We start from the raw sequence: 23664 nt of genomic DNA, 5'->3' as shown, positions 1-23664 counted from the left end.
AAGGGTATCTTCAGGTTTGCATTTGTAAACACTGTTGAAAGCCGTTAGAAGAGACAAAGGTTGAGATGGAGTGGAGATTATAAAGAGGAAAGTTACCCCAGCACAAAGGTAAAAAGGAATGTTGGCACCAAGGGGGAAAATAAATACAAATTAACGTTCCCCGAAAGGTAGTTTTACTTGGCCTTTGGAGAAGTGTCCTCACAGAAGAGAGCCCGCCTGCCCACCCGAGAGCCTCCGGAGACATGGGGAGGCGGGAAGCCCAGGGCTCGGAGCACGCCTTGAGAAGCCTGCAGACCCTGTGGCTTAAATCCCAGCTCTGCGCTGTGCACCAAGATTCCGACTTTCTCTCTAGGAAGATCATCGCTCTCTCTGTCTCTCTCTCTCTCCCTCTCTCTCAACACATGGCTGTAATTTCTAAATGCGGGAACAGCACCCGACACGTTGTATGCATCCGGCGAATGTTACCTGCTCGTGGGCCCGCCAGGGAGCCCCGGAGCAGGTGCGTGTCCCCTATGACTTCCTCCTGCACACACGGCCTCACTGCTTCCCACGACCCCTCCTGCTCAACTGCTTTATGACCGAAGCGGGTAGGGTGCCCGTGGAAGCTGCTCGGCCCTCGTGGCAGCGCTCTGTCCTAAGGGACAGGTGCTGGATCCTGGCTGCTGGCAAACACAGTGGTAGTTGGTCGAATTCGACTCTTTGAAAGCAATCGCTGTTGGTCGCAAACCTCCAGCTACCTCTTAACTTGCTGTGTCACCTCCTGCGAATCGGTTCACTTCTCGGATCCTCAATTTCTTTGCCTGTGAGACGAGATGATATGTAAACATTTTCTAACCAGAAGCCTGGTTATGCTTTTGTGAGCATTTATGTGTATGTATGTGTGTGTGTGTGTGTGTGTGTGTGTGTGTGTGTATATATATATATATATATATATGGTGTATTTAGCATATCCTATATTTACTGTATTCATAAGCCATTATTTGTGGCCAGTCAACCTATTCTAAAGCACATACTAGCAGCTCCCTACTTTGTTTTATTCCGTTTAAAGTATTAGCTGGGGCCCAGATTGTGTAACACTATGATTTCCATCTCTTTCATATAGAAATATCCACCTACTTCCTATGAAATGAGGAACAGAGAGGGGTCCTTCTGTTCGAAACCATCCTGGCCCCCAAAGCAGAAGGGATCAGTCCTGTTTAGAAGATGGCTAAACTAGGCCTCTGGTTAGAGGTGGCTTGGCAGATGGGACACGTGTTCAGGTAGTTTTGCCCAAGTACAGTCAGTTCCGTAACTAATGGGTAAATTCAGAAGTTAAGATACAGGATACCCGATGGAGGGTTTGGTGTGGTTCAGGCTCGAGGGCTCTAAGATATCCTAAAACCAGAAGACATCTTCATTGTAATCAAAATTTTTAGCAACAGTATCTTCTACGCTGTCTTAATCATAAACTGTTCCTTTAAATTGTATTTCTGAAGTTCACATTCTTATCCTAGAGGTCAAGAGATGAACTGAAACTGTGAATGGAGTGTGTCCACCCTGCACTAAGGAAGGCTCTGGTATGCCATCTCAGATGTCTCTTATCCTGTCTGGAGGAACAAAATGAAAAAGCAGTGTATAAATCTCACGGAATGGGTGATACGCATGCATGTGTATATAAACGCACATGTGTTCTATAAATTTGAGGAGAAAGTGTACGTACTTAAGAGCCTTGAGACTTGGGAGAAACCACGTCTGCCTTCTTATTCAATAACAATCACATACAGTGTCTGAGTTATCACAGTTCTCCACAACTGGGAGGCATTAACGAGGTTTTTATGCATTGACTTCACAAATCATTTGTTCTAATTTTTACAAAATAAGATCAGCTATTAAAGTAACAACAGGAAGTCGTTAAAGAAATTCTGTTTTTAAGCAGTTGAACAGATTTAAAAACCATAATTGATTATTTTATGGGGGAAATGAAGTCACTTTTAGAAATACCAAGTTTTAACCCAATATAGGAGAAATAGTACATTATAGGTCTTTGTAAAAACTACATTTTTAAACATTAAAAGGGGCTTGGAAATTATACAACATGAGTAATTTTTAGACAACTGAAATGTCTAAAGCCCCCTGAGCCCAAAACCCTAACATCAAGAAGTCCATCTTGTGGAAATATGTGGTAATTACAAGTCTAAATTCTGGGAGATGAAAATCCAAGTTTTTAGCCACATACCCACAGTTCTTTAATAGCAAATTCAAGTCCAGTAATGGATAATTCTAATTCTATTGATAATATCATTAGTCTCACATGCTCCTAATCTCCACTTACCCAAGTTCTTTTCCAGAGATTTTTTTCAGTTTTTCGTGTGAAAGAAACCGCTGAGATGTTGATAAGAAACTGAACATGTTGAGAGTCCAACAGAACATATGAAAATATTTCTAAACAGTGAATTACCATAAATTAATTTTTCTGTGGACTTATTGATAGTGATCTCAGGAACAGATCACTGGCTCATATTTAGATGATGTTAGACTGAACAATGGAAAAGCTACTAGCTATCAGGTCCACTGCTTTATGAAAAACAATCTTGTTTTATGTTTAGAATAATAACTTTTAAGTCTTTCATCTCAACTGTTAAATCTCCTTTAAAGAAGGTGAACAGGGAAATTCTAAAAATCACACTTTCTTGACAATAGGCAATGGGAGAGAAAGCTGGATGTGGCATAATGCTAATAATTCTTAGAAACATGCTATTATATATGCATTGTTGCCTTCTAAATGCAGTTTATTCTTTTTCAAAGATACGTATACTGAAAGTGTTATTTCAGCGCAGGTGTGTGCCCTGAGAGAATGGTCCATTCCCTGCCTTCCACCCAGAGAACCGGGTGACACTGGTGACCCCCGGTGTGGCACAGACGGTCTCGGGAACACCTCACACCTTGCTCTTACGTTTGTTTGTTGCTACTATTTCCTAATGTGTTATTGTGATCAGAATTCTACTTCCATTGTTTCCTCATGGGAGTTATGATTCCTTCTCTGCTTTCTTGATCTTTCCACTCGCTGTTAAAGAACTGAGTATGAGTTCGTGGACAGTAACCGTGAGTGGGTTACCGGCCAACAGATGGTGTTGACAGCTGGGTGAAGAACTCCCTCCCACAGCTGGGAGCCTCACGCCTTGTGCTGAGGTTGGAGCCGAGTTCGTCACCGTGGACCTCCAGTTTACTGTGCAACGAAGCCCTGGACGGAACCCGCACAGTCGAGTACCGCTCAGAGGGTCTGCTCGCCTTCTGTGGTATCAGGATGTGGTGGCATCTGGGTCTCTCTCGTAACGTCTGTAGAGCCAAGGATTTACGTTTCTGCTTGGCTATACTAATGCTGCAAAATTTCTCTTTCTTCCACATGTTCTTCTGGAATAGTTACCACTTTACGGCTCGGTTTGGTTGAGGAAGTGCGATACACCTACACCAACATGGTGTTAAGTTGCAATCCAGGTGAGAAATATAAATTATTGGCTATAATGATCATTTATTTTTAACATGTTTGAAATAGGAGGACCAAGAAGTCGTACTTCTGTGTTAGTTAACTAACATTATCATTAGCCTCTGCTAATGCAAAATAGACTTAAATCACTATTTTTGTTAAATAGTAAGATAAATTAAGAAAGAAATTTATAATAAAGAAGAGCGCTGACCTTTAAAAGTTTTCTTCTACACTAGGGGTCTTGCAAACACGACAGCCCACAGACCAAATCTGGCCTGCCTTTTTTTTTTTCTTTTAATGCCCTGCAGGCTAAAAATGGATCGTACATTTTTAAACGGTTACAACTTGACATGTTTATACAAGACCTACATATATCCTCAAATGCCAGAGTCCTGTTCCATTAGGTCCAGGGGTTCCCGAAGGATGAACAGCGTCGGCGAAAAAGTGAAAAAAAAAATAGAACAAAAATAAAAATGAACACAGACCACGGCAGTGTGTTGAACTGGCCGCTTTATTGTAGCAAACGTGGCATATTTGTTAGCAATTTCCTTGTACTGTGCGTCATCTATGTTTTCTGGCATTACCTAATTCTAAAAATGTTCCTATGTATAATCACCCTTTAAGGAATAACATGGTAATTTTCTCATGACGTTCCCTCCTGCCCTTTGCTTATTAATTTCTTACATTATTTTCATTATCTACGTTTATCTATAATCTATAAAGCATTTGCCTTGCTGTTTTCATGAAAGGTCATCTATCTCTCAACACCTCAAGTGGAACAGTTGCAGGGACATGACCTCTTAGTTGTTTCCCTGAACCACTTGTGGCTTGAGGAACAAAAGTGTTCACCTCGGTCCAAGGTGCTAGAAGGGGGCCAAGAGGGCCTTAGGAACCCACGCCTTACACATTCTCAGAGAGACAATGCACCTGGGAACTAATGAACCATTCTGTCCCTTAACCGACTAGGTTCAGTCATCATCTGGAATGCCTCCTGGGGGCCGAGTGGGCCTAGGGCTTGGAGTCACCTGTGCCCAGAGATACACCTTTGTTGCCCGAGTGGGGCTTTCGAGTCCGTTTGTTCCTTCCTTGGCTGGGAAATGGATGAGGCTATCCTTCCTCTGGGTAGAGGAGTCTTTATAGGGGGTGGCAAGGGCTAAATGTAGGGCCGCACAGTCTCCTTGCGGAACCTTCTTTCTTTCCCAATGGTTCTTTTCCCAGGAGGCCTGTCGAGGGCAATTCCCCAACACATAATTCCCCAGGTACTTTTGTTAAGGCAAGATTACATAAAAGCCGGAGTACAAGAAGCTTTGCTGTTGGCAGGCTGCCCTGCAGTCCCGATCCGTCCACCGCCCGGGCCCTGCCATCAGGCCAGTTGGATAGCTCGGCTTCCGGCACTCAAATTTTCCTATTGGTCCACAAAGCCTAAAACATTTCCTGTATGGTCTTTTAGATAATTTACCAACGGCTGCTCTAATTTTTCTTAAGTTTAAATAAATATATAATAGAAAATGTTAAAAATCAACTACACAGAACAAAGCGAAACAGCTACATTGTCTCTAAATAAGCTTAAAATTGCTTAAACATGAAATCTGTCCCAAACATCAGTATTCATTGTAATCTCATACTGACAGTACTTGACTTGCATAAAATGCACATTTTATTAGGTGACTAGTAAAGGCCCTATTGATGTTAAGGCAGGCATTTCATTAGTGTGAAAACCCTCACCCCTCCAACTCCCTTGCATTTAAAATTAATGCTATTGCAGCATAAACCAAAATTATAGTATCTGAAGTTCAAGATAGCACAACAGACAAACCTCATTAAAAACATCAGATTCCTGGGGTGCCTGGGTGGCTCAGTCGGTTAAGTGCCTGACTTTGACTCAGGCCATGATCTCCTGGTTCGTGGGTTCGAGCTCCCCATCGGGCTCTGTGCTGACAGCTGAGAGCTTGGAGCCTACTTCCGATTCTGTCTCCCTCTCTCTTTGCCCCCCCCTTCTCTCTCAAAAATAAACACTAAAAAATAAACATCTGTATTCCTGGCGGGGCGGGGGGGGGGGATGTACTGAATTCTTTTCCTCTAGATGTTATTTTAGAATATTTCCATGGATATTTTGACCTGATGTGTTTTAAAACCTCCCCAAACTAAACATTACAAGCCCAGCCATAAAAAAAATATAACCTCTTCTTTGATAACATCTATGCACAATTGATACCCCTACACATTTCTTCCAAGGGGCCAAGCAAATGGAAGTCCCTAGGATTCTGCATCACTACCTTGAATTTCATTTTTAAGTAAAAGGAAAGGGTTGATCTCTCACTCATCTGTGTCTAGAGTGGAGCACAGTATGTGTCCTCTAACAGAGGCTCAAGTGACTGATTGGCTAATATTTTGTTATCAATTTTAATGGGAATGCTGCAACTCCATAAAATTTGAGGGTCTGAGTTTTAGGTACATTGGCCCTCTCTGGTTTCAGTAAAGTCCTATCTAGAAATGCTACATTTGTTCACTTACTTGTTCACGTTGTTGCAAGCTGGCTTTTTAGGGCACTTTTTAGGTTCTGGAAATAGTGGTGTAAGTTACTGTTCACAAGTGAGTAAGACAAGCTTCCTGTTCTTGTAGGATTTATAGGAGTGGGGTTATGGAAGGGGAGAAGAAAAATTTCTGGAGTGATATTAACATTAACAGGATTGTGAGGGAAGATCTCTCTGAAGAGGTCTCACTTACATGGGACCTGAAGGACAGCAAGTTCCCAGGAACAAAGACTCTAAGGTAGGAATGTGATTGTTCAAGACACGTTGCTTGAAGTCTGAACGAGAGGAGTAGGAAATAAGGGTGAGGAAAGGGACAGAGGCCAGCTCACGTGGGAACTTTTAGGTCCTGCTATAAAGGTGGGTTGTAAAGTGCAAAGGACACCTCTGGAGAGGTTTTGTGGGTGGTGGTTTTTCATTTTTAAGTAAAGTGAGGTGAAATTCAGACGACCTAAAGCTAACCATGTTGAGTGCACTTTGGTGGCATTTAATACACTCACAAGCCCATACAACCGCTGCTTCTATCTAGTTCCAAAACATTTCCATCACAAAGAGGCTCTGTACCCTTGAAGCAGGTTCTCCTCAGCTTCCCCCTCCCCCAGCCCCTGGCAGCCACTCATCTGCTTTGTCTCCGTGGATTTACATATTCTGGAGATTGCATAATAGTCCAGTTCTATGGTGTAACCTCATGTTTATTTTTTCACTTAGCATAATGTTCTTGAAGCTCGTCTACACTGTAACACGAATCAGTATTTCTTCCTTTTGTGGCTAAGTAGTCCATGTGTAGATACACTACATATGTTTATTCATTTAATGCCCACTTGGGTCGTGTCCACATTGGCCATTGTGACTGGTACACATTCTTAGGTATTTGTTAAATATGTCTTCAATTCTTAGGGTAGATACCAAAGGGTGAAATTGCTGAGTCATGGGATAATTCCACATTTAACTCTTGAGGAACCACCAAACTGGTTTTCACAGCGGCTGGTAGTAGTTTACTGTATCCCCAGAAACACGCAAGGGTTCCAATTCTTGCACAAGTTTCCCAACGCGTGTTTTCTGTTCCTTGACTCTAGCCATTCTGGTGGGTGTGAAGTGCCATCTCGTTATGGTTTTGACTTGCAATTTCCTAACGAATGATGATATTCTGTGCATGTTTGTGTGCTGGTTGGCCAGGTGTACATCTTCCCTGGAGAAATGGTCACGCAAGTCCTTCGCCCATGTTTTAATTGGGTCATTTGTCATTCTGTTGCTTAGCTGTAAGAATTCTTTATATAGTCTCAATATTAGATCCTAATCAGGTATGTGCAAGCATTTTCTCCCATCCTGTAGGCTGTCTTCTCACTCTTATTATTTTTGCACAAAGTTTTTCATTTTTTTTTTAAGTCCCATTTGTTTTATGTTGCTGGTGCTTTTGGTGTCTTATCTAAGACTCCACTGCTAAATCCAAGGTCATGAAGACTTACTCCTATGTTTTTTCCTAAGAATTTTGGATCAGTTTATCTTTTATGTGTGTGTAAGGTCAGGGCACAACCTCACTGCTTGGCATGGGGCTAGCCAGCTGTCCTGAACTATGTGTTAAAGATTGTTCGTTTCCCCACCAAATGGCTTAGCTCTCTCGATGAAACTCGGTTGGCCACAGGCGAGCAGGCTTACCTCTGGACCACCGTTTCTATTCCACTGGCCTAGGTATCTTTCCCTATTGAGTCACTACACTATTTTGATTGATGTAGCTTTGTAGTTAAGTGTTAACATTACAAAGTGTGAGTATTCCAACTGTATTATTTTTTTGAGGTTGTTTTGCTTTGTGGGGCCCCTTCCATTTCCATTTGATTTTTAGGATCAGCTTTTTTATTTCTGCAAAAAGGCCATTGGGATTTTGACAGGGATTGCATTTAATCTATAAATTACTTCAGAGGACTGCCATCTTGACAATATTAAGTTTTGCACTCGACCACAAGATGTCTTTCCACTCAGATCTTTAATTTCTACTGACATCTCATGGTTTCCATGTGCAAATCTTTTACCTCCTTCATTAAATGTGTTCCTTTTAATGTGCTGCTGAATCCAGCTTGCTGTTATTTTGTGGAGGATTTTTACCTTGCGTTCATAAAGTATACTGGTCTGTAGTTTTCTTGTGATGTCTTTGATTTTGGGAGCAAGAGAATGCTGGTCTCATAGAGTGAGTTAGGAACGTTCTCTCTTCTATCTTCTGGTGTTAATTCTTATTTAAATACTTGGTAGAATTCTTTGTTGATTATGGATTCAATCTCTTCACGTGTTATAGGACTGTTCAGATTTTGTTTCTCCTGAAGTAAGTTTTGGTAGTTTGTGTTTCTAGGAATTCACCACTTTCACATGAATTATCTAATTTGTTGCCATATGACTCTTTATAGTATTCTCATGATCCTGTTTCTTTAAGGTCAGTGGTAATGTCCCAAATTTTCATTCCTGATTTTAGAAATTTTAGTCTTCTGTGTATCTCAGTCTAATAATGGTTTACCAACTTTTGGTTTTGATTTTCTGTTGCTTTTCTATTCTGTTTTTTTCTTAAATCCCCAATATTTTATTATTTCCTTCCTTCTAACAGCTTTGGGTGTCACTCTTCTAGTTTTTTAAAGTTGGGTTACTGATTGGAGTTGTTTTTAACTTCTATAAATTTGCAGCTGTAAACTTCCCTCTCAGTGATTTCACTGTCATAGAAGTTCCATGATGCTGCATTTCTGTTTGTCCCAAAGTATATTCTCATCTCCCTTTGATTTATTCTTTGACCCATTAGTTAAGAGGATGCAGTCACTGGAGTCTCAAGTAAGGAAGTGGCCCGCTAGGATTTATGACTTAGCAAGAATGTATTGGCTGCAAAGTAAATAAAGTGTTGTGGGAGCAAGTGTGAGTGCTGGAGAGCCATTCAGGAGGCTGGTATGGTAGTCTGTGCAAGAAATAGTGACACTGTCAATAGTAGTGACAGTGCAAGTGACAGAAATTACACATTTGGAACATACTTGGGCAGTAAAATCCACAGGATTTGATCAACTAAGTGGCCACTTAGTTTCAGTTAAGGGAAAAAGAGAAATCAGAAATTCCTTCTAGGTTTTGGCTTGCATGGTCGGGTGGCTAAAAGCGACATTTACTGAGATGGAGAGACGATATTTATTTTTCCTTTGGTGTTGAGAAGGAATGCCAAGGGAGAGAAATCAAGGGTTGTTTTGAGACCTGAGATGCTTGTTAGAACTGTCAATAACGAGTGTGTATGAGATGCTGATGTCCAGAGCAAGGGTCAGAACCTGGATACATCTGGAAGTCATCATCACAGAGATGGTGATTACTTGGAACCACATGCAGTTACCTAAGGAGGAAGTATAGATTGAGGAATGAGCCCCACATCCAGAGGTAAAGGGGAAGCCAGGAGCGAGACAAGGAATGGAAAATATGCCAGGCCAAGTCTGGGTGACAAAGCAGTGAGAAGCTGAGTTAAGAAGAAGACAGAGATTAAACTTGGTAAAATCAATCACTGATGATTTTGATAAAAAGTCGTTTCGGGGAAATAGTAAAGCAGCTGGGCTGAGGGAAGGTGAAGCGCACGCAAGAAGTGTACAAGCTGAGATAGTAACTGGGGAAAATTCTTTCCCTATGCTCTGTGTGGAGGTGAGTAGAGAATTACACGGGACGGGCAGCAGTCAGAGGGGAGCTTGGTGCTAAAGGCCTTGTTTTGTTTCGTGTGTGTGTTAGTAAGTGTGGGCCACACACCCTGCAGCGAGATGCCAGAGACAGTCAGATGCAGAGCACTGGTGGGGACGGTCCTTTAAATGAAGAGGCACATGTGCCACTGGAACATGTGGGAAATTGGGAAATGCCGGTATTGACAGGTAACATGTCAGAATTCAGGGAGAAAGGACGGGCAAGTGGGAAGTGAGGCCCTCAGCTACAGGGGGACGAACTAAGGACAGAGGGAGGTACTGAGATGCAATGATACTCCGGAAAAGAGGCAAAGCCAATTAAAAGGGGCAAGTGAGGATTGCCAAGCAGCCATTTGAAATCTGCCGTCCTAAGTTTAAGCTTGATTATATGACTTGGCTCCAGTGACGTTCAGGTTGTGGAATGAGGGGTGTGAATTAGCGGATGCAGTGAGAGGAGAGAGTTCTTTTCGACTGAAGAGCCAAGAATAGGTAAGGAAGGAAAGACAGACAAGAAAGGGAACAGGCTTAGCAGAGCAGTGGTGGCGTGAACAGCCCAGGGCTACTCTAGACAGCAAGCTGGAGAGACGCGACAAAGGTCAGCGCGGTAAGAAGGCTGGAGACGGAGATTCAGAGGGGGGGCAACTACTGGCACTGGCCAGGTCACAGCTCACACTCGGGCTGGCGTACACGTACAGTGAGTGTGGCCGCAGAGGAGGTGCGCAGGGAGGTGGGTCGTCATGCGAGCGGCTCTCATGTCTCGCAGGGAAACACGGAGTTGCAACTCCTCCGAGTATTATTTACTGTTAAGACAGCTGTCACTGTCTCGTGCCATAAAATGCCAGCTACCCTATCAGTAATGGAATAAAGCTAAGACGGAAAGGGTTTTCCTCTGCTTGTCCAGACTGAGAAAAGCCACTTCTATCATGCTACTTCAATGCTGGTAGTAGTAAAATTCTCTGCTACCATTAAAATAGTGAGTGAGGCTGCCTAATTTCATACTTCAGATGTCTGATTGTACGAGGATGTTTTGTTTGATCCGATGTTCGTAAAATGGGGAAATGATTCACAACATTTTATTTATAATCCTTATCCAAGTGGCACAGCATTTATTTCAACTTTAATATATTAAGTGTATTTTTATATTCTAGCAAAATATTACAGTGAATAGTAGGAGCTTAAAAAGTACTTGTCAAAAGAGCATGCTTAGGAGTTAAGGTATCTACCTGGTATTAAAATATTTAGAAAATACAGGAACTCTTATAGGCTGTTCAATGTCTTCTAATACAGGTGCCATAACTGAATAAATACACTCTCCAGCAGTGGGCCAGAAGTACCGACTCTCACTCCGGTAAGCATCTGAAATCAGAGGCTTCTCCCCCTTCTCAGCAGGGCCAAGTTTTTGTTGCATGTAGTATACTCCGAACTAGTAATACCTTATATTTAGTCCAAACTGTATTCATTTAAAAGTACATTTTCTATGGTAAGTTTTAGTTTATTAAAGAAACTAGTTTTGTGAGTACAGTTAACTCAGTAAGATTTGTCCAACATAAATAGTCCTACAGAAACAAGCAAAATTCCTTTCACTATTTGGTTTTCCCAAAATTTTTCCCTAAAAAAAGAACAGTACTATACAGACAAAGGTCTTTTGAGGCTGGAGTCATGTTATAGTGGTTCTTTCTCATCCATAAGACAACAATTTCTTTGGATTTGGAGGCTCCTACAAAAGTACTCTTGCCTGGGTGACGTCTGTTTTTCTCTCGGTAGAGCTACCGTGGGATTTCCTGGTATACACAAAAAGGGGTAAGTGGCTACAACTAATCGCTAACACCCAGACATCACACATGAACGTTTCTTTCATGAGCCATGAATAATGACATCAGTCCTCTGCGTACGTTGAGAAGCTCCTCTTCTTGCTATAGCCAGGGGGGAAAAAAAATCACACTTAGATTTTAAATGATCACTATAAAACCATCAAACGGAAAGAAAAAAGCTAGCTGTTATTAGGGATTCTTTTCTTTTTTTTTTTTTTTTAATTTTTTTTTTCAACGTTTTTTATTTATTTTTGGGACAGAGAGAGACAGAGCATGAACGGGGGAGGGGCAGAGAGAGAGGGAGACACAGAATCGGAAACAGGCTCCAGGCTCTGAGCCATCAGCCCAGAGCCTGACGCGGGGCTCGAACTCACGGACCACGAGATCGTGACCTGGCTGAAGTCGGACGCTTAACCGACTGCGCCACCCAGGCGCCCCTAGGGATTCTTTTCAAAACAACCCCTTTCCTAAAGGTATTTTGTATCAGCGCTCATTCTATCTAGCCCCCCAGGATCTATTCCTAGGTGTCTCCGGAGTTCAGGGCTCAACACGGATATTCTAGGCGCTCAATGTAGAGATCCGGTCTTTTAAAGCCCAAATTACTGTTGACATTTCTTTCTAGACTGCTCCCCTCCAAACCGTCTTTGCCGCAACAGTCTGCTGAGGTTCTATTAAGGGAGCAAGTACACTAGTGCTCTGTGTACAGGAAGTCTTCAAGTCTACATGGAAAATGCCATCGTTGAGAGCAGTGCCTTTGGACCCCTCCCCTCCCCGCCAAGGGTCTTTGCCCCCAGAATGCAGCTGCTGGGCTACTAGACCTTTGATCAAAGTCCACTACTTTCATCCTGCAATCTAAGTTAATGGAGTCCTGCTGTCCAAGCAGACAGCGATTCTGGTAGCTCTGTCCTGGCACACCTTCTTCAGAAGGCACAGGCCTGCTGCCGGGTACAGTGCTTGGGTACAGAACAAAGAAGTTACTCTTTTAGCTCATGTAAACATTTCTGAACTGATACTCCCTTAGGAGGGACTCATTTAAGTCACCTCCATTAATATCGTACTTTAGACTTGCTCCCATTATTCCAGTTTAAAGAACTAAACCCACTGGGCTGAAAGCCTCTCTCCATCCCCACAGGAGAAAAGGCTGTAGAAGAAGTCGCCGCTACAAGAGACGGAAGCACGTGAACCCCAGGGGGCAGCCTACCCACCGTGTCCTTCAGAAGCTGTTCCTGCAGCACCTTCATGTCCTCCTTCATCGAGCACATCTGTAAAGCAGTATTGCATCCATGACGTTTACCGTCAGATTTTCACAGCGAAACCGTATCGATTATAGGAGTGTAAAAAAGCTTGTACCTCAGATGTAAAAATAGCGTCTTCGTAATCAGTGTTGTAGAAGACATTTTTGTCCAGTGACGCTTTCAAGTGGTGAAGCCTAGCAGAGGAAGTCACTTTTGAATTGCTAGAATATTGCAATTACGTTTATATTTAAAAATTGAAAGTGTATATAGGTCATAGTCATTAAGAATGCCACACCAACCTCTGCAGCTCACTTTTTTGATAGGCACTGTACTTCTGAAATATCTTCTCTCCCAATTCCTACATTTAAAAATACAAAAAATAAAACTTGCAGAATTCCTATGTTCCTATTCCTAGTTTAAATAAACTTGGCTAGATGCTGAGCATATTCTAGACGTCATACACTGTCTCAGGGTTTTCCCCATATTATCAAAGGTACTCATCATAAGCTTCAGTCTATAAGTGTGTATATATGAAACCTAAAACTATTGTTTTTAATGTTTAGTGTTTATTTTTTGAGAGAGAGAGAGAGAGTGTGAATGGGAGACAGAATCCGAAGCAGGCCTGCACAGAGCCCGGTGCGGGGCCCGAACTCATGCTCCATGAGATCATGACCTGAGCCAAAGTCAGACACTTCACTGACTGAGCCACCCAGGCACCCCTAAAACAATTTTCTAAAGAACAAAATTAACAGAAGTTTTCCTGAGTGTGGCTCTTTAAAAAAATTCTTAAAAGCACAAACCACAAATTCCTTCTCCAAATCTTTTAAAGACTGTGAATCTTTTTCAAAATTCTCCAGCTCCTCTATGATGATGAATTGGAATTTATCGAGTTTTTTGATCCTATTAAGGAAACAAAATGAAAAAAAATTTTAAACTATAGCATTCAGAAGACTGCAAAAAAGGCTTTTAGTACAGACCTGTACTCCTGAATCTGATGGTTCATGTTGGTCAGATGTTGTTGAGCTGTTTTCCAAGACTGCTTTGCAAAATAATCCATCATTTTTTGGCGGATCTGAAAAACACAGTTTTAACTTGAAAACTCTTCACAAAAAAATAATTTAACCAAGACTGTTAATAACAAAGCCTTTACCATGCAAATGACTAAGAAAAACTCAGAAGTGAAAAATGAAAACTTGGTGATTTAAACTGAAGTGTTAATAAAAAAGCTCAGTCAGGGCAGTGTCTGGTTCCATCAAGAAAATTCTAAGGATTGAATTGATCATTGTTTCCATAAGGACACCACACTCTATTTATAAAAATGCTAGTGATTATAATCCTCTTCAGGAACAAAGCCCAAATTCACACTCAGAATGACTGTCTTCCACAAAAACATACATTTGCTTGATCTAGCCAGATGCAGAACAGATACACATAAATCAGGGCGGCTTCTCTGTTTATAGGTTGTCCTTTGATGATTAAAATATACAGAATCTTATTTCAGACGGAGGAAAAAGACAAGAGAGGGGCTGACGATAAAAGGTGTTTTTCCACACGGGTTAACAGGAGGCGAAGACAAGTACTCCCAGCACAGGCATGTGAGATAAAGAGGTAGGTGGAGAAAACAAGAGTTAATTGTTTTAGAAAGTATTTTTGCAAACATCACCTCACTGGAGCCTCAGTGGCTAAGGCTCCACGAGCAGTGACCTGGTAAAGCAGTGCGAGAGGATTCCTCTGGCTTCCTCCTCGACTGCAGCAACCTTGCTAGCTGTCATCTCCGCGCAATGAAAACATGAGGCACGGAAAGAAAATTGTTCAGACCAAAAGAAAAAGCACGGAAGGGTCAGAATGGTAAACTGAAAAGGAAAATAAAGAATCTAGGAAAAGAAAGACTATGGAAAATGCACAGACTTGAGAAGAGAAACCAGGCTTAGAAGACAAATCACTCCGATTCTCACCAGTCGGTGAGGAAAAGCGAGTTCCTAAACGGGTGTGTTGTTGCCAAAGGATCAAATGAGCTGCTAGTCTAGTAGACAGGTGGCATATTATTTTATTGGGTATAAAATTGTCATTTAAAGAATGGTAACTTACATGAAATTTCCTCCTAAATTCTGTATTGAGCTTCTCACACATCATCCCCACACCTGAAATTTCACTTTCCCAGCTCTCCGCAGGAAGAGACAAGTCATTTGTTGATAACGGAGATATACTTTCAGATACTAAAAAATGGAGACAATCAGCTGAAGATATGCATTATTACAAATTCAGCCTTACTTGTCATGAGGCTGAGGACAAAAATCTTATTTTCAGATTCTATGTGTGATCTAATAATATGACATAAAAGGTAGTTAAAAATATTTTCATTTCTAAAAAATCCTCTTGGCATGGGTATTGAGGCAAAAATGTTAACAGTGAAATGGAATGTTTTTTGGAATGGTTATTTTTTTAACTATTTCCATGTTAATAACCAAATATTTAGTGACATACCAATATATCTGTAAATTTACATTCTAGTAAAATGTGGTAATCAGTAATAGAATTATAAGGAAGATTTAGGGCACAAAGACCCTTGCTATATTATTCACATAAAATGAACTTGGTGATAGGTGATAGAGCATCATCCTTATGAGACTTATCCAAAGTTCTCTTTACAAAGGGGATTTTGTGTGTGTGTGTGTGTGTGTGTGTATCATTTAAGATCTCAAAAACCATCTTCCACAATTAATTGCATTTTGACACAGGCATTTGATCTACCTACCTTTATAAGTGTGATTATCTGTGTCTTCAGTTCTGGATAGTTTTTTGGGAAGCAAGTATACTCTCCCTTCCTCCTCCTCTTCTACTGCATCAGCATTACTTAGATTATCTTCTTCTATGTACATTCGTTTGCGACTAAAATGCTGTGTGGGGCCTTAGGAACAGTTAAAAAACAATAGCGCTACAATCTTGATCAAAAATAACAATAATTTTCTTGCTTTTATTAAAAAAGCCTTTCAGTTATTTATTTGCATTGTTTTAGGCAGCTGTACATTAAATTCTCTCCAGCTTATTTTCAATTTGACATTAGCTATATTGAATAAATGGTATGACTTAAAATGCAATTCCTTTAGAAAGTGAAATTGCATAGTAGTTCAACAATATTGTTTTTAAAGCAACGCTGTGACTACAAACCTGATACATGAGTAGAGTCACAAGGAATGTCGCACCGTATTTGCTCTCTTCCTTCACTAGACATAGATAGTGGAGATGCGGAATGATTTCCCTAAAACAGGTATTAGAAATTGGGGGAAAAAATTCTGTAAGTCCTCTTGGCTTCACCTTTGATCATCCTTCTCAAACCCTAAAGCAAGTCAATTTGCAAACGTCCATTCTTTTTTCAGATACTTTTGTTTAGGTCCCTTCCCAGCCCTCCTCCGCCAAGCTGTAAAATTTTGCATTTACCGTTCTGTGTCTTACAGATTATTAAAAATATTTTTGTTGATGGGCTATGGACTGCGGTAGTGGCACGAAGTTCAACCGATTCCCAAATAATCGTGAGACCAGAAAGTCCCCATTACAAATACATGTCAGTGGCTCGGCAACTATATCTTCACTATTTGAGAACTTACAACTTCTCATTTCAAAAATTTCAACTTTTTTCCATGATCTGCATACTTTAAACATCAGATTTTCAAGTAATAACCATTGAAAAATATTAAAATATATTATTTAGGGCCAGTAGTCTGATTCTTATAAGAACCATCTTAGTTTAAGTCTGATGGCTATAGTGTCCTTCAAACCTCTATTGCTCCTGTATGTAATCTTCTTTGTTACGTGCAAGTTCAACTTTGATATACTGTTTTTTCCCAAAATGTGTTTCCATCTGAATAGCTGGTGGAAAATTATGTGTTTCTTATGTAAAGCACCACGGAACTTATTATTTTTTCTATGCACAACAGTATTATAAATTGGAGTATGCCTGAGCTATGAATGAGCAAGACCTACAGAAACCCAAAGGAAATTAGAAAATTATTTAAAGCCCAAAACAAAACCACAACAATATTCAACCAAAACTACTTATGTTTCGAGGGAATAATTCATTTGCTGCTAAAACTCGACACCCATTTATAACAAAAAGGGAAAAAGTCCTTGGACAACTACAACATTAATTTGATAAGTATCTACCAAAAACGATGGGTAAGTGTGTCTGCTAGTATGGCATTTATTTAACATTTCCCCAGAGGTCACAGTCACCTTAACAATAAAAAACTTAAGTATAAGGACAGGAATGGGAAATGCACAAGTTATCATGAGTAACTGTCTATATCCAGAATCCAAGGGAACCCAGGCAGGGAATTATGACAAAATTAGTGAAGGTAGGTGGAGATATAAAAATCCATAGTGTTTCTATACAAAGCAAAAACATTAAAAACCCAGAAAAAAATTTTAAGGTTTTTTTTTAGTACAGCAAAAAGAAAATCCATAAAATACAGGAATTAATTTTCTTTGTGGAAGATTTGGCATCATTTTTTGGCAATAACACCAAAATGTAGAAAGAAAAATATATGGGTGAGAAAGCACCCAGTATCAATACTAGGAAATGGCATTCTTCCCTCAAACAAAGTAAGTCCAAAATTTACATGGATGATTCAAGGGCCATGAAGATTTTAAGTAAAAGAATGAGAGGGGTGGGGTTGGTGAAACAGCCTGCAAGTGTTAAAGTCTATACCAACGACAGCAATGGGGCATTAGCACAGAGACAGACTGGCCAGTCACACGGAACACTGCCCAGCAGTTGGCCCTCCAGGTTGCCTAGGCTGTGCCCAGATTAGCATTACGAACGATGGACAAAGGAGGGCACTTCATGTATGATGCTGCACTAATGCCCGCGAAAGACTGAAACCTAGAAGTTAAAACTAACATTTTTACAAGAAAGGAAAATATGACCATAGCTGAGGGATTTCTTGATCACAGAAAGACTCTGGTAAATTCCATTATAACAAGTTTTGTCATATGGAAATTTTTCATTTAAGTGAAATTATAGCTACTGGAAAAAGAATGTTTGCACTGCACATACATAAGCAATTTAGAATATCTAGACTATTTTAAGAACTACAAGTTTATAAAAAAAAAAGTCAAACAATTAAAAAATTAGCAAAAAAAGGCAATTCACAAAATGGCCAAAAAACATGAAGTACTCACTGATGTTTTTAATCGGTAAAATGCAAATCAAAGTTATACACTACACATCAGATTGGTGATCACAAACAGAACATCTGGTAACAGTTAAAACTGTAGAGAAAACTGCCACTATCACAGAGAGTGTCGGAGAGTATAAGCTGACAGAACTAATTTATATAGCAAATTTCTAATATCTCAGAGTCAACAGTAAACGGGAAACAAATGGCCAATAAATATGTAACAATTAAAATTCTGACTAGCACAGCGTAGCCTGAAAGCAAAGTGGGCAGGGAATCCCCTACGTTTTGAGATTTGCAAGAGGGGAGGGACACTGGAGGGACTAAAGGATTCAGGGACACGAAGGATGGTACAGCAAAGGACCATGGGATGGTGACCGGGTGGAAAACTGATGTTCTGCAACTGAGAGCCTTGCAAAGGTGCTTTGGGAGTTACCCAGGAGGGGGGTTAGACCTGTCTGCTTTACATGGTGTAGCTCCACTGTTATTTGTTTGGCACACTGGAGGTTTCATAAGAGATTCGGTTAGAAAAATATGCTCTGTGAAAACTACTAAACAGAATAAAAGGACCTTCAAATCCTGCAGAAATACAAATATTCGGTTCAAAGTGATAGGACAGAAGTTTGGTTTTATCAGAGGTCTCCTATCTGGGCTGTGGGTACACTGAACTCTCGTTAATTCCATGTCCGTATATGGAGGTCAACACCTATCAAGAGAATAATGTATCTGGGTACTTACTACGTATCAGGTATTCCGCTTGTACAATCAGACTAATTTTTCACAACCCTACTGTACAGATGAGAAAACTGAGGTGCAGCGGGCTTCATTAGCCTGTAAAATGTTACACAGCTAGCAAGTATTTAAATGCAGTTCTGTCTCACTCAGAACTCTTTCAGCTATACCCAGTTATACTATCTTGGCAATCAGTTCTATAACTTTATAGAGAGACCTATAGAGAACTATAAAATTCTCCAAATTAAGCCATCTATACAACCCAAGTCAAAATGGGATGGCAGTGGGGTGGGTTTTAAACTGGTACCGAAGTATCCACAACTTAAAACTCTTCTCTGTAGGCATAGTATTTTAACCTCACTTTGACCATAATTGATTCCTATCTTTAATGTCTTTTTACAACACTTTGAACATACCTACACGTTAGGAAGAAATGGTACACGTAACAATACACAAGAGAAGAAGAATGAAGAATTTTCCACTGTATCACTAACTCTGTTCATCTTAATATTCACTCATTCATGAACTATGTGGTTTTGATGCATAGACGAGTGAGCAGTGCCTCTGTCGAAGTGATCATTCCTTAAGAGACACACTCGCTACTTCTCACGCCACCACACCCTTCCTCCTGGACAGCTAATTAGTCTGTCAATCTCACAGAGGCCGTTCTACTTACCAGTACATTATTCCTGTCCCACAGACCAAACCCAGAACCCTAAGTTAGGTGGACAAGCAATGTGTACTTGATTAAAATTAGAGGGAAATGATTTCCCCACTTCAGATAGATCTGATAAAGGAGGAAAATAGCGTATATTCTTACCAACAAGAAGGAGCGTGGAATTGGTGAGCAACGTTCTCGTGCACATACATTTTTGTCACTGTTTTTAGGTGACTTTATTGGACCTCCGACTCTATATTTACTGTTTAAAGATTCAGGTGATGAAGTTTTCAGATAAGGTGATATGGATTTTGTTATACAGTCATAATCCTGAGTAAAATCCTTCTCGGTTATTTTCTCTATACCTATATTGCCTCACAAAACACAGATGACAGGTATTATCATTGATGTCTGCTTTGGAAATAGTAAGATGAAACTCTAAGACTATAATGATTTATCAAATCCTCATCTTCTTTGTATTTAAAAAGATAAACTTCTAATAAATCAACTTTAATTTATATTAAAATCATTTGATTTGTAAGGCTTAGAAAAATATTAATGGCTCCATTTAAGATGTAACTATAAGAACTTTCAAAAGCTCAAACAAAAATATCTATAGTATGAGCTGCACTGTAATGATCAACCTAAGCATTATCTTGAGTATTTTGACATCATAGCCAGAACTGTTATAAAGTCACAGAATTTTCTGGTTGGAGATGGCTTGGGAAATCATCTTATCTAAATCCTTCATATATAGGTGAGGAAATTCATGGCTGAAATAAGTCTTAGTATAAATGGACTCTTAGTTTTCAGATAAAATCAGGGCATGTGCGTCTGTTACAGTATGCGGTTATCTGAGATGTCAGTGGTCCTGGGCGCTGAGAAAATATTCTAGTAAAGAACAAAATAGCTACTTTGGAGGAAGTATATATTAACTTATGGATACTTGGAAATGCTTTAAAATATCCTTAAAAAGAACAGAAAAAAAGTGCAAACTTATAGTTACTATATTAGAAAAGTGTGTGTGTGTGTGTGTGTGTGTGTGTACCAGAGCTCCAAAGAATATGAATTTTTCTTTGTGAGTTATCTTTCAATAAAAGCAAACCTCAAAAATAATCCACTATGGGTCCACAGAATGACTAGGATATTCCTTGCAGACTTTTTTGTCAATGAAATGTAAAAGAGAAAAAGTAGAAATCCCCATCATTATTTTCACATTAAATATATCTGGGGATTAAAAACCTAAAAGTTGATTTAAGCTTTCACATTACAATTTGTAAATATGCATTAAATATTTTCCATATTGAACCATTTGGTCTTTAACGTCCTCCCGTGAAAAACTTGAGTGTCGTAGTGACACCGTTCCCACGTCTACTTAGCAAAGACTAAGTTACTAGCACTAACTAGTTCACAAAATGAAGTTTTGACTACCTATAATTTTGAGGCACATATTTAAGATTAATCTTCAAACTCTGTTTTCACAGAGTTATAATAGAAACTTGTTGAATATTTAAAAGAAAAAAATGATACTCACATCTCATGACTTCTATAGATGATGGGCTCCCAGATAAAGATACAGGAGATAAACCAAGGCTATTATCTCTTTCAGCATCTTTTAGTAGAGATGAATTTTTCCATTCTTTTGATATATCCTTCTGTGATTCGGCAGAGAAGGCTTTCTTCTGTTTCTTTGGCAGCTTTATGGTTTTGCTTCTGGAATGGATATTTTCCTCCTAATTGTATTGATACGTTTTAAATTATACTTGAATACAAGAAATTTATACTTGGACACATAAAACAAATTATGCTGAAATATTAAATATCTTCTATTGCTATACACGAGCACAACAGGGGCTTCAACATGGGTGCTGAAGGACTTTCTGCGTGTAGAAGGCATATGACAAATTCATAGGAAAATATACATGGACTATAATATCCTAAGAAATGCAAATAAAGCACTGTAAGGAGGTTATATCCAGTTTAGGGAAACTAGAAACAGTTCCTGGATTTCATGGTACTTGACGTGCTCGGGAGGCATAGAGAAGATGGCGAGGGGAGACCCCCCCGACAGGGTGCAGGGACTGGAGCTGCACAGTCTCGTGTGGGAGTCCCAGGTTAGCCCATCTGGCTGTTTCAGCTCTGGGCATACACCGGAGAGCAGGGGAAATGAGCTTGCAAAGGTATTCTGCTGCACTGACCACATAGAGACTGTCAGCGTTTTTCTTTGAAGAGGGAGATGATGACAGGGAGCTTGGGAAGACTCATCTGACTATATGGAGAGTAAATTAAAGTAAGAAGTGAGAGAAAATGCAGACGTAAGTTATGAAGTCCTTAAAGTCTTCCAAGTAAAGAATAACAAGGTTACAAACAAAGGGAGGTACAACTTTAATTATGTGCAATCAGTCAGAACAGTGTAATGATCAGACCTACCTTTAGTGCCAGACTCTTTGGGTTCAAACCTTTGTTTTACCACCTCCTAGCTGTGTGACCTTGGGCAAGTTCCTTCATCTCTCTGAGCCTCAATTTCTCATTTGTAAAATGAGATGTCAATAATAGTACTAGTCACCTATGGTACTTAAGAGATTTTAAGAAGTTAAATCTATAAAGTACTTAGAATAGCACCTGGCAAACTATAAGCACTATTTTTCTTTCTTTTTTTCTTTTTTCACTTTGTTAAAAAAGCTTTCAAGCACAGATGGCTGGGGATATGTCTGTAACATTAAGAGACAGAAAGAAGTCAAGGATAGACACAGGTGGGCAGTGTGTGGGAAGAACCTCAGATCTAGTATTTTTGCTTCCATTCAAGAGAAAGAGTCACAGCTTTCCAACAGTCTGCACTTTTTTGAAGTATAATTTGGAAAAATTCAAGCCCTTTTCTAATTCAAAAATGTTATCTTAAAGTTCTAATTTTACTAGAGTCAAACATCTGTTTTGTAACACTAATGCCAACTTATCACACATTTTAACATACTGCCTAAAGATCAATTTTTAGCATATGACATTTCTCATATAGAAGGTTCAATCTAAAAATGTGACAAATTCGACATTTTTGTAAAAATATATTCTCTATTTAGTATTTTAACAGGCTTTTTAGAAATTTTTAATCTGAATTATATCTATTTACTTACCTTTTCTAGCAATTTCTCTTTAAATGAATGTGAAAATTCTTGTTCACTCTCTGATTCTGAATTTGAGAGATCTTTGTAATTTTTTTTGGTTTTTGCCGCTCTTCGTGGAAGTCTGGTTCTCCCATCTGGAACGGTCTCCTCTACCTTTTTGGTGGTGTTTTTGTTGGGTGTCTTTAGGAGAAAAAATTTTGAATTAGTAGGTCAATATGTGAGATGTAAGAAATACAAGCTATTTGCTATAAACTTGGCCTTGTGAAAATACATAAAATATTTGCATTTTATAAAATTCCTGATTAATATTTTAAAAATACTGGATTTTATCCTTCCGTCCAAATAACTTCCCCATCACCTTTTTTATTCCTATCACTAAAGCTCTGCGGGGTCTGGTATATATATTACCTAACTTACATAAAAAAGAGAAAGAGAGGAAAAAAGAGAAACAGCTATAGGTATTATAGTCACAAAATAAAATAGACCTAAAACAGGCCAACATGATTCAAAAAGGCAGAAAGTAAGAGTATGCATGCAAAGGCTAGAACAATTATGGAGAAACAAGTAACAACAAGGATAAAATTATAACATGAAAAATGAGGTTTTTTACATGCTAGGAGAAAAATAATTTTCAAGGGATGTTTGAACACCAACTTCTTGGTTTTACCATTTTAGATCTTGGTTGTCCCCTTTCCAACGATGGTCCTGCAATGCAAGAAGATAAAGTTACATTTTTCAAATAGATTAGAATTGGTATTAAAATTTATTAGAATATTTCTGCATAGAAGTTAAAATCATAACAAGAATACATATTTAAATTCATTCAAAAATTTGAATTTCGAGATGATTTGAGGCTAAACTGACATCGATAACTTTGTAGTGTTTGGTAGGATATAAATGACCAATTTCTTTTCTCCTTTACACTATGAAACTTCTTCAACATGCATGAGAACAGGGAACGTAAGTTATAAAGTGAACACCTATGCATCTATCAATTTAAAAGCTAGATTATGAATAACGATGTTATCTATTTATGTGTACTCTCTCTGAGGCTCAATATCCCCTCTGCCAAAAGGGAGTATTTTCATTATCCTGAATTGTTTCTCATTCATTTGGTCTTAAAAAAAATAAAGTTTTACTTCACAGATATGTATCCCTAAACAATATAATGAACTTTATAAAACAGTATCCTCTCCTATGTAATATTCTACGGTGTGCTTTATTTTTCGCCCCTCATTGTTTCTAAGATTCATCCATATTTCCT

General features: G+C 39.4%; 1 protein-coding gene across 3 annotated transcripts in view; it reads right to left on the bottom strand.

Annotated features, from left to right (window-relative positions):
* Nucleotides 1-11147: 11147 nt before the first annotated feature.
* SYCP2 (synaptonemal complex protein 2) overlaps nt 11148-23664 on the bottom strand; it is a 67751-nt gene continuing 55234 nt past the window's right edge. For 2 of the 3 annotated variants that reach the window (XM_047068736.1, XM_047068739.1), the window contains 13 exons: nt 23068-23105; nt 22410-22580; nt 20816-21014; nt 19444-19655; nt 15886-15976; nt 15473-15625; nt 14806-14933; nt 13695-13789; nt 13518-13617; nt 13017-13075; nt 12833-12911; nt 12688-12744; nt 11148-11584 (listed from right to left, as the gene is read on the bottom strand). In XM_047068736.1, the coding sequence (XP_046924692.1) occupies nt 11507-11584; nt 12688-12744; nt 12833-12911; nt 13017-13075; nt 13518-13617; nt 13695-13789; nt 14806-14933; nt 15473-15625; nt 15886-15976; nt 19444-19655; nt 20816-21014; nt 22410-22580; nt 23068-23105 (1460 nt within the window). In that variant the 3' untranslated portion in view covers nt 11148-11506. The remainder of the gene's footprint in view (nt 11585-12687; nt 12745-12832; nt 12912-13016; nt 13076-13517; nt 13618-13694; nt 13790-14805; nt 14934-15472; nt 15626-15885; nt 15977-19443; nt 19656-20815; nt 21015-22409; nt 22581-23067; nt 23106-23664) is intronic. The other variant, XM_047068738.1, reaches the window with a different exon arrangement.

Source organism: Lynx rufus, unplaced genomic scaffold, assembly GCF_022079265.1.
Source record: "Lynx rufus isolate CCGP_SWC_20201006 ecotype Redwood Valley unplaced genomic scaffold, mLynRuf1.p SCAF_8, whole genome shotgun sequence".
Classification (NCBI taxonomy): Eukaryota; Metazoa; Chordata; class Mammalia; order Carnivora; family Felidae; genus Lynx; species Lynx rufus.
The sequence above is the reverse complement of the archived record's forward strand: the minus strand, read 5'-3'. Positions and strand labels throughout refer to the sequence as shown.